The sequence below is a fragment of the Arctopsyche grandis genome, chromosome 2, assembly GCF_051622035.1.
Source record: "Arctopsyche grandis isolate Sample6627 chromosome 2, ASM5162203v2, whole genome shotgun sequence".
Taxonomy (NCBI): domain Eukaryota; kingdom Metazoa; phylum Arthropoda; class Insecta; order Trichoptera; family Hydropsychidae; genus Arctopsyche; species Arctopsyche grandis.
Window position 1 is genome coordinate 11,308,223 of NC_135356.1, and position 15,223 is coordinate 11,323,445.

The window sequence follows — 15,223 nt, forward strand, 5'->3', positions numbered from 1 at the left end:
ATGTCGAAATGTTACATTGCATTGAATACTATTTACTAACTTGATACATACATGTAAGTAAATCATTGATATACTTAATCTTTCTCGTGACCTCAAAACATAAATTGAAGGACAGCGAAATGTCACCAAAAATTACCGTCAAAGTGATTTGGCAAAATATTACATAGGATTATATAACAGTTTGAACACAACATGATAGACATTTTTTATAGCAAAAACCACATTATCTGCATTTTTCGAAAGCAATAATAAAAAGCTAGATTAATTTGCATTGAATTCTGTTTAAAACATAAAATAAAATATTATTCATTTGTATAAATTGTCATAACGCTCTACAAACACAGGAAGTGCCGGAACCTTACATGGAGCTGTTAGCTGCAATATATAAGAAAGTCATAGCTTTGGTTAAACTTTTTTCAGATACAAATGGATTCGGCATAGGAAAAGGACACTCTCATCTCCTTTGTTACCCAATGCGGTACATGAAGTCGTTTTCAGGACCTTGGAATGGGACACAGTACTTGTGGCACGTGCGATTTAAATTTTTTTTTTATCTATGATGCATCTTATTTGTATTTTTGAACACCTACAAAACTTTTACCTGGTAGTCGACCCTTCTTATATGTATCTTACTTCATACTGTTAATCGTCAAATGACACAGATATATATATTTTTTTAATAATTCAAATAACATGTGTATTTGAGTCTAATAAATAAATTTAAAGTCAGCTTACTCGTCTTCTTATTTACGTATCAATAACCTTGATTACATATTTCGATATCTTTACGATCATTATGGTTCTTTTAATAAGTTATTATAATAAAAAAAACTAAGTCTTGAATGATGAAAGAACGTACATTGAACATGGTCTAATAATATATAATTCTGTTGGTTGTGATAAGCATTTACAAAATAATTACAACGACCTACTAATAATGAATAAATGACAAAATCATTGTTCTCTTATTATTACGAAGAATTCGAAAGTTCTAATAATAAGAGTTTTTTATTTACGATTAAATTTCGATTAGACTAGCTTATCTAATATTCATATATTAATATGTCAAATAACGTGTATAATAACGTTCATAATCACACGTTTTATTGAATTCTTGTACGTTTTTTTCCTTAAAAAAATTCGTTTCAAATTATGTTGCGTTGTCATTTTGTCCGTAGACATTATGTCGCGTTATCGTTTTGTCCGTAGAAATCATGTCACGTTATCATTTTGTCGAAGACATTGTATCGTTCGGCATTTCGTCGTATATCCGGACAAAATGAGTTCTGGAATGGTACCTGAGGGAATGTGAAAGGTTAAAAGGACTGCAAGGAAGATGAGTAGACGAAATTAGTAAATTGTGTGGGGTGAGATGGATGAGAGTTGCGCAAGACAGACAAGTGGAAGCATGTTGGAAAGGCCTTAATCCAGTAGTGGACGGTGAATAGTATAGATCAGGGTTGCCCAAACTATGTTCCGCGGAGCACTGGTGTTCCACAGAACCTGAATAGGTGTTCCGCGAAAAATTTGAAATGGTTTTATAGGCTGCTACACATTTAAACAACTTCTATCTCTAATTAAAAGAAGAGTGATCGTCAATCTCCACTGATGTTTATGAAGTCAAGAATCTAAGTACATACAGGCGGAAAGTTTGAATATAAATTGGATACGGAAATAAAAATTGTCGAAAAAGTATTATAATTTAAGGTTAAGGTAATAAAATTTTTAATACAAGAGATGAAATTCAATTTTGGATTTCATCAGTAGAATCCAATAATTTTGATTGTTTTCCTGCGTTAGATGAATGATTTAAATTTTAAAAGATATGTAGAAGTTTCCAAAGTATTTTTAGAGCACCTACATAACTTGAAAACAACCCTTTTACATTATTTTCCGAACTAGTTAGGAAGATTCCTGTGATCGGAATCCGTTTTCCGTGATAGCTAAACCAGTAAGCTTAAGTGTAAGTGATTACGAAAATCTAGTTGATTTACTCAGTGACTCTGATTTGAAACAAAAATCAGCCATTAAATGATTTCTGAGCGAGTTCGTCAGAAGACTACCCCAATATATCAAAACAAGTTATTTTTGTTTTACTTCCGTTTTCTACATCCAATATCGTGCCTGATATCAAGACAATTTGCGATTCAAGGACTCGAAATCATCAAAGTTGTTAAGAGCTTTGTTTACTATATTTAAAATTAAATGTATTTCAATAATATCATTTATTTTATATTTACCCAACTTTAAAAATATGCCATTTCGTTAAAATTTCCGCATTTGTGAAGTGTTCCATTGCGGAAAAAGTTTGGGAAACCCTGGTATAGATTATGAGATTTGGAAAACTAAAAAAATAATCACAAACCATTACATTTTTCAAAATGTATAGTATGTTTTGTGATTCTAATCTTTAATTTTAATTAAACGCATCAAAAGTCATCGAAGTAACAAACTTCTCTATAGGAAACACTTTTAATATATGTATAAAACGGCGGCTTTTATACAAAGGATCTGTTTTATAACTACATTCATTACTATGAATGTAGACCTTCAAAACGCACAAAATATATACATATTATTCAATCGCTTAATTTTTAGTTATTATATCATGTAATAATATACGTCGCTTAATTCACATGCGGTAAATTGTAAAATATAATATAAAACTACACAAACAAATTCCATTTTCTTTTTATTACAGTACATACATACATATATAGTTGATTGCACGCATATTTTTAAATTATGTATTCTAATCGCAAGCAATAAAATCGCAATGTCGCAAACATTCAAATAATATATGCTTACATATATCGCATACGATTTGATTAATAATGCGAGGAAATAACAAAGTATTTAGTCATAGGCACGCCGCTCACAATCCAAAGTCTAATTGCGAGCAAATAAGCAATTAAAGAATTATCTTAAATTTTTATTGGACGTATTTTGTGCTTTAGAGTGTGTATTTTGAAGTAATTTCATCAAATTCTTTATGCTGCATAACAATGTGCTAATCACTGTTAATCCGGGACAAGAATAATCAATCTCACCTGAAATATAAAACACATGCTTTGCAACAATAGTGAATAAATAAAAAAAAAACACAAATATATGTTGCCCTTTTATTTAATAATTAGCAGCATTACATATTAGAAAAGTACAAAAAGAAGAATACGATTAATTTGAAATGCCATCATTGTATGTGAATCTTTCAAATTTGTTCAATAAAATGTAAAAAAATTATATATCCATTATATAACCAAGTTACAAAACGAATACGTGTGCAAATAACATTTATATAGTGTGAAAAAAAATGTAAGACGCGCTGTATTTTGTATATAAAGTGTTTTATTTGTGATTGTGTTATGTGTAAAAATTGCATTTACATTTTCCTTTAGAGGTTGGAATGGTGACGTTTGAATTCAGCCAAGCCGGTGCGGAGTCTGTTGCCGAGATCGACGTCCACGTTGGAGAAGTTCTTGACGGCGCGGTCTTGAAGGAAGCCAGCTGCTCCCTTCAAGTGATCGATGATGTTGTTGGCGAGGCGTTTCTTTGCCTCTTCGTCCAAAACCTTCTGCCAGAATACGGTAGCCTGGCTGTAATTGTCCTCGGACTGTCCGCTGTCGTAGCGTTCAACATCGCCGGACACACGTTCTTTGATATTTGAACGAGCTGCACGTGGACATTCCAAAGGTCCGCTGAACGAATTCGGGAAATAGTTCGGAGCACCACCTTGGTTGTCGGTGTAGCATTGTGGTCCGTCCCGTTGATAATTCTTAGGCCCGTTGGTGCGGAATGGACAGTTCACGGGCAATTGCAAGTAATTGGCACCGAGACGGTGACGATGAGTGTCCGCGTAAGAGAACAATCTACCTTGAAGCATCTTATCTGGAGAGGGCTCGATTCCAGGCACCATGTGAGATGGGCTGAAAGCGATTTGCTCAACCTCAGCAAAGTAGTTTTTGGGGTTTCTATCTAGGCACAACTTGCCAACGGGGATCAATGGATAATCCTTCTGGGGCCAAATCTTGGTCAAGTCGAATGGATTGAATTTGCAAGATTCTGCCTGAGGGAAAGTCATGACTTGGATGTACATGGTCCATGTAGGGAATTCCTTCTTTTCAATAGCGTTGTACAGATCTCGGATGCTATAGTCGGGATCGGTGGAGGCTAGCTCGTTGGCTTTTTCTACAGGAAGGTTTTTGATCTTTTGGTCGGTCTTGTAATGGAATTTTACGTAGTGGGGTACTCCACTGGAATTGATTATTTTAAAAGTATGCGAGCCGTAGCCGTTCATGTGCCTGTAACCGTCTGGGGTTCCACGGTCGCCAAACAAGAACAGAACTTGATGCATGGATTCAGGACGTAGGGAGAGGAAGTCCCAAAACATGTCTGGGTCCTTGAGATGGGTAGCAGGATTTCTTTTTTGGGTATGGATGAAGCTGGGGAAGAGAGTGGGATCCCTGATGAAGAAAATTGGGGTGTTGTTGCCGACCAGATCCCAGATGCCGTCCTCGGTGTAGAACTTGACAGCAAATCCTCGAGGATCGCGAGCCGTATCAGCCGAGCCGCTTTCTCCACCGACGGTGGAGAACCTGACAGCAATTGGGGTCCTCTTGCCGATGGTGTCGAAGACCTTGGCCGAGCAGTACTGGGAGATGTCGTGAGTGACCTCGAAGTATCCAAAAGCACCAGCGCCCTTAGCGTGAACCACACGCTCAGGAATACGCTCCCGATCGAAATGGGACATCTCATCGATGAAGCTCACATCCTGGAGAAGGGCCGGTCCTCTGGGACCCACGGTCTGGATGGCAGTCTTAACTCCAACGGGAGCTCCATGGCCGGTTGACAACACACCACCATTTCCCTGTAAAACAGATACAATCATCAATCATAAATATAAAAGAAATAAACTAAGTGCATTCTAGATACAATTTTGATTCATCCCAAAGTATTATAACCTAGTAGTACTACATTTTATAACCATTATAAGTAGACCGCTCTTGAATTCAAAAAGTTTGACTCGCCAAAATGTATCGACTAAATCATTAGATGCATCTAAATCAAATTTTACATTTTATGTGAAGTAAAATGCTCCAAGGTCATAGCCATAAGGTCAAGATGGACACAAGTATAATTTACGATTATTTAACTTAGGTGTGACCAAGTCAAACGAGTGAACGAGTGTTGAGGCAAGAGCTGTTTGGAGTTCAACGCTCTCACTACCCAAAAGGAGACAACGTCCTGAATTCGTATGAGCAACGATCGGACGACGTGGGTAATAAAAATTGCAAAGCGTCCAAGCTTACATAAAGTCAACGGTGAAGGTAAATTTAAGCTTCACAAGTTTCCAAATAAAAAATTCCAATTCAAAACCTACAGGTGATCTAAGCTAAGAAATCACACATTTTGAGACATTGCATATATTTCCAATTGTAAGAATCATAAACATGCATTACTTTATCTACCCGAATAAGAAATATATAATAGATAACGCATTTTTTAATGTGTACTCGATTTCAAGCGTAGCTTAACCGTCACGTATAAACACGTAGTCTTGGCACAGGTTGCTTCACTAAACACAAAGTGGGAAGGGGCAATGTCATTCTATCAAACTCGAATTTGTTTTGGAACGTAGACTTAGTCCACTATCGTATTATATTACATAACCAAACCTTTCAATACCGATCGTTTGAATACACGACGACATTAATATGTCGTTTAAAACGAACATAAAAAATGCAAAACCGAAACGAGTTGTGTCTAAAAATTTGCATATGCCAGAGGTGGATCGATCAACAAATGGACGAAGTTAATTCATAAATCCAACAACGAGTGAATGAGCAACGCAAATTCAAACGAAACTTCTCAACCGCTCCAGAGACATCTCCAAGACGCGAGAGCTCAAAGCGAAATCTCTTTGGACGTCTTCAAATCGAACGAAGCAGCACTTGTTCCTCTTGAGTATTCGATCAGGTTTGTCCGGAAAGTAAACAGGTTTCAACAGAGAAAACGACAAAACGCCGACTAGCAACAAGACTACGTGTCTTGGGCCGGTGGCAACGTGATAAGCGATTCGTAGCTGGCCTTTGCTCCAGCAAAAATTATCGTTCGACAGAAAGGGGCTAGGAAAAATATGTTTTGTTGCCATTGAAACAATACATTGTATCGCTATCGTTGTCAGATTTCAAAATACGGCACAGATAAACACGAAGAAACTTAGTCAGTGCTAACGACCCAAAACTAGGACGAGTCTAATGCAAAATCCGTTCACCAATTTCGACGCAATGTGAACTAAACAGTATCAGTTGAATAACATTTTCAATTCTTCGCATACATTATCATACCAAATTCTATATAGAGCTCTACGTCATTGGTTTTCAATAATGACCCTTATTATGAAAATCGTTCATTCATTGTCTTAGTTAGAAACAAACCCAGCAGAAATAAGGCGAAGAAACCCATTAGATTCTATAGTCAGTGCCGGCCTTACACCCAATGGCGCCCTCGGACAATTTTTTCCAAACACTCTTAGAAAAAAATTTCGCCTTTGGCGCTCTAAACTAAAATTTTGTATGGCTTTTGGCGCTCTAATTTTAAAATTTAAAGCGCCTTTAGAGCGGCGCCCTAACTTATTTGGCGCCCTCGGGCACCGCCCGTCCCAGCCCCCCCTCTAAAACCGGCACTGTCTATAGTATATGTACTATAGAAACTCTTAACGAAAAGAATCCCTGTTGTGTTTGGATTACATGATATAGAACGTTGCCCTGAATGTTTGCCCTTTAAAGGTTCGTTTACGACTGCGGCATGGAATCTTGTGTCGCTGTTAGGCAGTTCTTAGGGCGCAGACACACAGTGGTACGTGGCACGTGTTTTTTAAAATAATTTTGCACATCTAAAAAAAAACGCTAGTACGCCTGATCTATGCTAATTCAAAACCCCTGGAGTTTTCGATGATACATTTTCTTTGTATTGACAGGTTTGACAGTGATCGATAAACGATGATTCCAACATTTGAAAAAAATATGGAGAAACTTTACGAATAAGACGAATCTACAATGATCTAAAAAGATACGCCGATTCACATCTGGAGTTTACCTAGGCATGTCATGCCGTACGATTATGTGTGTCTGCACTTTAAGTACGAGCATTAAGGAGCAGACAGTTTTGCACGTGTAAAAAAAACGCTAATATGTCAAATCTGTAGCATTGCGTCTCATCGCAAACCTCACCCCTTGTATTGACATAGGGTTGATAGTGATTCCCATATTTGAAGAAATGTAGAAGAAACTTGTCGAAATAATAAGAAATAATGAATAAGACATAAGACACGTCGATTCACAGCGGTAGTCTACCTAGACATGCCGTGCCGTATGAGTATGTGTGTCTGCGCCTTTAAAATTAGGCGTATTGTGTTTAATAATAGATCTTTACTAAAGAACGCATCTAAAAACAACGAAATACATATTTAAAAGTCAGTCGTATGAGATTTTCAAAGGTGGTTAGAAAAATATTAGCCAATTAACCACTTAATCGCCACACGTTTGTAGAAACCGATTCGATTATTTTATTATATGTGTTTACTGCCAACCCTTGAGACTACCACTTAAATATACCACAAACTTTTAAGAATTACCAAAACTATACCAAGACTTTTTTCAATTTCAATAGTATCACAGGATATTTTTAGATGTCACTGTGACGAAACCAAAATTAATGTCGAGTCACAGCCTTAAATACGAAGGAGCACGCACCGGTGCGCTTATGGCGATGAAGTGGTTAAGATGGATAGTGCTTTCTTGAATGATTTTTTTTATAATATACATAGATGGAAAATGGTTGAGCCTAATCCCCCTCTCCCTAAATTCAAATTAAAAATATTTCATAAGTCCTATTTTAATAGCAAAAGTCTCATAATGTAATTATGTTCATATTTTTTCTTTGAAAGATGTAAAATAAAAATAAAAACTGTATATACGTACATATTATAAACTATTCGTTTTTCTATACATATATTAAATATATAATTATGTACATGTAGCCACATACATATTTGACAACACCTACACTATCGTCACTAAACTTCGTAATGAACTTTGCTCCGTCATAATCTTAATACAGCTTAAAATTTAATATAAAAAAAATTACATAAATACATACGTTTCATTAAAACACGGTAAAAATAGACAGATTATATAACACGCAGGTAAAAATCACATTAAATTTTTTCGTATCAATCGATCGATCACTTCGAATAAGTCGTTGGATATCACCAAACAATTTCACCTACCGATAGTGAGATAAAGCACACCTGCAATAAATCGATTGGGAACATTTGAATACTTTTCCAGCATGGCGACAAATATTTGTCGGACCAAGGCCGTCACGATGACTGCATAAAATATTTATTGAACATCCATTATAAGCGGTATAAAAACGAATCAGGATCTAATCTGTGCACATAAAATTATATCTTGCCTTATTATATCTTGTCACTTGCAAATCGATGCGGTGCAAACGATCGACAAGCGCCAGATAGACTGAACCACAGATTAACGACACGTGTACCATATGCGTGCGCACTGCTCGCACTTACACTAAGCGAAATCTACCCGAAGGCCCGACATACCTACCCTATATACGTTCTGTGCTTCTGATACTTTAGTTCCGAATTTTGCCTTATTAAACTCGCCAGAAAGATCCAACTCAATTTTAATAATTGCATCTGTGCACATCGAAAGGTTACTCGTCACCTGGTGTGCAATCTATCATTCGTGAAGTCGAGAATTGCGTTTAAAGCAGCCATCCAGTGAATCTGTGGTTCAGTCTGTCTGGCGCTTGTCGATCGTTTGCACCAAACCCCTTGCAAATACAGATATGTATGTATACAAAATAAACAAACTCGAGCGATAAGAGCTTTTATGTCCATAGATGATTGAAAACAATGAAACATTCAAGGATGACTCTCATGGAAAAATATCTAGGTTTTTCGTTGCGGATTTGTTGCGGTCTAATGCTTGTAATTACAAAGGAAGGAAATGCTCTAGGATATTGTACTATTATATAACGGAATAAGTAGTAAAAAATTTCACGGAAAATGTCGGAAATTTACGCTTGGGTAATTTTGGAAAATAATTGCATTCATTATTAGTTTTAAAACCGGTGACTCATTGGGAACGATTGAACTAATCAAGCGGTTACAGACCCTGACCACATTAATATTCATGCATATTCCTTCATCTTCATAAGGCAGTGGCGGATCAAGTAAATGGGGGGGCCCCAGGCGCATTTGAAATTTGAGGCCCCCAATTTAGAAAATAAAAAAGCTAGCTTCTTTTTTCACCATGCTTTTCAGTATATGGTTCTCATTAGGATTTCACAAAACCATATTTTTTCTCGAATCAAGCTTCAATTTATCAACCTCGAATTAAGCTTAATTTATCTAAAAATTTTATTATACATATACAAATTTTCAAATTAAGTGAGAATGAATTGTAAAAGGCAAAATAGAATAACAGACTGAACACAATAATGTGTTCAATTTTATGTTTCTGTATCAATCTGCAATGTTGAGCTTAATAATAAGCGTAACAAGTAGCATAGTATAAATTACGATCAAATTGACATAAATACAGATAGGGTAAATTACAAAATCAAAATTCTCAAATTAAATAATAAGTTGTAAATTTTGTTAGCAAAGGTCCATTTCAGGTCGTGTGTGTGTTAACCCTTTGAATGCTGACTAACGTCCATGGGCCCGAAAAACGCCGATAGGCGTTGTATTTTTAGCATGTACAAAGTAAACAAGAATACTACCCGCTAAGCCTTTCCAGATAGCATTGAAAAAAATGCATTGAACATTGGGTCGTGTAATCCGTGTCATTCATTTGTCAACGTTTACAAAGACTGGTTTACAACGAAATTTCTGAATGTATAATCATAGCAGAATTTCCCGATGGAAATCCCTAACTGCTGAGTATTTTAGATTGTGGCTTGGCATTTACATATATTGTGAGCATTACATTTTAGCAACAACGAAGAAGATGGAACTATTTTTGGAAAAATACATTCATTAATACACTTCTTTTGACTATTTTATAATGTTGCAAGATATATTAGAGAGTCTAAACACACCTTTACAAAACTCCTCGGCGGTAGTTATCTAAGGTAGTGATCTAGGGTTTGTTTGGATTAGCTACAATTTTTATACCTTCTTTCTATTGGATTTCTAAATAATTCTAGTTGGAAATGTTGGCAAAATTTTCAGCGTAGCGGGCTTTCAACAGAAAAGACGCCAGCATCCGAAGGGTTAAAGAGAAGAGACATCGTGTTGAAATTAACATTAGAAAACACTGAAACCAGTCGTGCAACCTTTAACAATTAGACGTTACACAAGACTTCCAATAAATAATTTGTCAATATTTGACTTCTGGGTTTCATTCCTAAACGAGTTATATACATTGTAATCGACATTTGAAATTGTGTTTAATTAATTGTTTATAATGAATCCCTGGAGCCAAAGTAGTTATGTATGTTCACACTTCAGTGAGGATTGGGTATGTGACTACGAATTGTACCATTACATACATACATATCATACGAATACTATTTAGAAATTTAACTATTAACTAAAGAAATGAAGCAAAACTTCCCACGAAGATCAGACCAGGCAGTTGGAATTGCGCAGTAGTTACGTAAGTCTAAACTGCCTCTTAGGCGTGGTTATCAAAACAGGTTTTTTTTTCTCACTGTGAGGAGTGGTTCTACCGTGAATAATAATACCACCTCACAATCGTTCTAAAGTTAACGAAAAACGATTTTTCAGCGTTGAACTATTCAAATTTATCAGTCTATTTACATTCATATTACATATGTAGGTTAAATCAATAGGCAATTGTCAGTGCAATTTGTTTGTCAACACTTTATATCAAAACAAGCTTTCAAGGTCTACAAGTCCACTACTATGAGTGCTTCTCTAATAGACATCCGAGTGTTAAATAGTCAAATTGTATATTATATTTGTCGCATGGAGTGAAATCCTTCCATCTTTTCAGAAGTACGACAGCCTGCTGTCCACAGTCAAATCTATTGCATAAATGGTTGAAAAGGAACCGAGTCGTTTTACAATATGAATAGAATCAATTAGCAACCAGTTAGAAAGAAGAAGTGCAAACGTTATCAATTATCACGAATATATCAGGTGGATAGGATCTAACACAGCGACTGATAACGCATTCAGGAAATACTAATATATTTCGGTCGTATTTTTAGAGCATTAAATTGATTAGATAAAGCTCATAATACCTCCGAGTTTTTCCAAATTGTCGGCATGCTAGTCTTACTTCGACAGCTTAAAGAGTGTTGAAAATTACATTAGTCAACAATAGATAAGCCGACTGTTGAAAAAAAAAATGTATGAAGTAATAGATTTTTCTAGAATTTCTTTCCATCGAAATAATTATAATATTTGGGGAGAAGAATCAACTTCATGAGAAGTTTAAATTTATAAGTATCAAGTCTTAACTGTCTTAACATGTATGTTTTATATATCTTACATTTCCTTTTTGAAATATATGTAGAATATATACAAAAATAAAAACTATCTATCAACTCTGTATCTCAAATCTCCAATAGAAAAAATTAAGCGATAACAAAAATACACTCCGAGACTAATGCCACTTAATTTATTAACTTAATAATTAATAAAAAAAATATTGATTAATTAAAATTAACAAATAATTAAAAATTTAAATTAAAAAATAATTATTTTAATAATCAATAGTAAAATAATACAAGCGTAGAGACTTATCAATCCTTACTAAGTTTGACCCACTGAATTCGAATATAACAATGATTTTTGTTGGTTTAATCTCGTTTTTTGGTTGGTTAATTTGAAACAATGCACGATTTTTAGAAATTTTTAGCTTTTGCAGTCTTTAATTCAAACTCGAGTATTTCTGTGCCGAAAATGAATATTGGAATTAATAGTCAGATGTTTTTTTTCTATTGATTGTGAATTTTTATTGCTTTAAAATAATTATAATTAATTATCTATCGAATTTTAAAAGGCAAAAATATACTTTTTTTTTAACTAATTTTCACATTATAATTCAGTGGGCCGAACTTGGTAAAGATTGATAAGGACGAAAACACACAGCACGGAACGTGGCACTTCTTTTAAATATGTGATACATCGTTATCGACCACTGTCAAGCAAAGATAAATACAAGGATACAATTTTACCGAAAACACTCCAGGGGGCCATATTGGGGCGGGGCGTGCTGGTCGTTCCATGAATATGTGCAAGGCACGGCCCATTTTTTTCGCATGTTTAAAAGTATCTAAAAAAAAAAAAATCACGTACCACGTGCATCGCTGTATGTTTTCGCCCCGTTAAGAAAAAAATGTGATTGTTTTTTTTGTTGCTCAGTGTAATTAGTAAAAGTGCCGTAATACACTAACAATTGTAGCATTATTAATGGCACACAAAATTCCTACTAGTATCGTTTATAACATTTAAATGTAAATTATTAAGATCTGTCCTAAATCTTGCATAAACGCATACACTATAACATATATTAACAAACGCAAAACTGAATCGTGCAGATTATACTAATAAAAAGAGCAAACATATGACTAAAAATGTATTGCGCATGTAATTTAATATTAAAGCAACGAGTAATATCTAATAAATTACATGTTTCGGTTATACATAAACACTCACAATACCGTTTTTTTTTGTGTGTTCGATAAATAAATGGATAATACGAGAAGAATACACCCGTTTATCTACATAGATATAGCTGGGGAAAAATTAAATATTTGTAAAGCATACACATTGTTGTATTATACATGCATAAACACACACAAACACAACAAACTGGAAATGCTAATGAGTTAATGTTATTTATAAAACGCCAATTGTGCAATGATGTTTTCGTTCTACTGTAGCGAGTATATATTATATATACAGACATGAATGTGCATATATAAATATTATAAAATACTGTAGATTATGCGAAAGTAAAAATTTGAATATGATTGAATTCGATTTGTTGTGTTTTCATCAATTTCAATATATGTATGTGCATTCATATATGCAAAAATATATTGTGGTTGTTCTACGGGCATGAATTTGACCTTCGTTTGTTAATGAAATATTCATTATTATGTAACAGTTTTTTTTCATATAATGTTCAACCAACAAAGGCAATGATTTTGCAAAATTCCATACGACGATGATAATATCGAATGCTACAAAAAAGAAAAACTGCACATTTTATTTATACATTTATGGAATCGTTTCCGTTCAATTCGCGTTTTAGTTTAATTCTTAAAACGCTTCTTGTGAATTACAAACTAGGTCATAAAATTAAATTGTTTATACGCCATTTATAATACGTACAAAATGTTATGTAATATAATATTACAATTACGCCCAACAAAACAGATTATACGGTAAACGACGATAAGAATTCTATTGAGATAACGCGAAATTGAATTCTATCGAGTTAAAAATATGGTACAAAAGTCATATATGTATGTACCGTTTAAAACTATTATTATACTAAAATTTAATGTGATCTTATGATAGTAAATTGACTAGTGGTCAGGTGCACGCATTCGTGCACTTGACAATAATTGAGCATCATTTAAAAAACTGCGCATGGCGATGTATCGTCTGTATGAACAATCGGTGTGACGAAATATCAGTTTTGTGTCTGTATATACATATATATGTAGATAGTATACGTAAAATAATAAATATAAAAAAAAAAAAACATTATTACAGTGAAGAGTGTTATGTTTTTATTTCATGAAAAGTAATGTTGAATATTTAAATGGTCAATTATAATATGTACATTACAGACAAATTGAAGATTCGTTTATACATATGTGAACAATGATCAGGTTCGTTTATATAATAAATTGAAAACTTGTATTCAACAATTTTGTTCCCGACAACATAAATAGTTCAACGTATCACAAGCTATGTACATATAAATATGAACTAAATTTAACAATGTATTGTATACTTATTACAAATTGGATGAAACCATTAACCACTTGAGAACCATATATATGTATATACATATATAAAATAATTACAATGAAAAATAAAATAATACGATTTTTTGATCATTTTCTACATACGAGTTTTACAATATAATTGAATTTTAGAATAAACTACTGAAACTATTGAAGTGTGAACATAGACTTAGACTGCATATAATCTATTAAAAAACAGAAAAATACCTTTTTTTAGAACGTTTGTATACATTATTCATGATGAATTTGAACTGATCTCATCGTGTGCGTATGCGAGGGAAAAAATCGACATATTTTAGAATAATTGAACTTCGACCAGAAGTGAACTGTGTTCATTTGAAAGTTAAATGGACCTACATATATGCATGTATTGCGCGCTGTGATTGCTATCGAATAGTTTTGATGATAATTTTCAAAATAAGTGTAATAAATGAAGCGCTCACTTGTTTGGCTTTGGTGTAGTTGACGAGCTGGTCGGTGGCTGGTTCACGTCCAGACATGGTGACGAGCTGATGTGGATATCTGATCGGAGACGACGCAAGACGACCGCAACGAATACCGCCGCAACGATAAATGAGCAGAGCAAGTTTCAACGATTGGTTTTATAGCTCGAGGTAGATGGCGCTTTTTAAAATGCTTGAAAGCGTATCGGCCGAGTCGCTGCTCTGTGTGGCGAACGTCAAAGTGACAGCTGTAACAACCGGATAATTGGCCATGTCTCCATCTATTTTTACAAGCTTTTTTACCTTTATTTATTATTTTTTGGCGCCACTATAGCCGATAATAATACGGCCGAACCATTGATGTATAATGTACTAGATCCGTCCTCACATCTTTTACTGGTCTCCCTTTTTTGCGCATGCAAAATACATGGCGCATGCACAGTTTCTCTTATGGTGCGTACGCACCAAGCCAACGAACGGCCCACAGGCCAACTTTTAAAACCAGTAGCGTACAAAATATCGAAATAAAAATTAAATTTAAAAATTGAAATTAAATATCAAAATTAAAACTATTATTATTATATTAAAATTAAATTCAAGTATCAAAATAAAATTATAATCATTATATTAAAATTAAAATTAAATATTGAAAGTTAAAACAGAACATGCACAATTTAAATAAATTTTCGAGATTGACCTAAAATTAGATCATCAACAATCACATACAGGTA

The 15,223-nt window shown here is 34.3% G+C and overlaps 1 protein-coding gene across 2 annotated transcripts; it reads right to left on the reverse strand.

Annotated features, from left to right (window-relative positions):
• Positions 1-558: 558 nt before the first annotated feature.
• Cat (Catalase) lies at positions 559-14,974 on the reverse strand. Of its 2 annotated transcripts, none has more exons than XM_077445297.1 (2): positions 14,493-14,974; positions 559-4,867 (listed from the first exon to the last, which is right to left on the reverse strand). In XM_077445297.1, the coding sequence occupies exons 1-2, from the start codon at positions 14,547-14,549 to the stop codon at positions 3,395-3,397; spliced, it is 1,530 nt and encodes a 509-aa protein (XP_077301423.1). In that variant the 5' UTR covers positions 14,550-14,974; the 3' UTR covers positions 559-3,394. The 2 variants fall into 2 exon arrangements, with proteins under 2 accessions (XP_077301423.1, XP_077301427.1); XM_077445301.1 differs by having other exon boundaries at positions 14,487-14,549.
• Between the last annotated feature and the right edge of the window lie 249 nt (positions 14,975-15,223).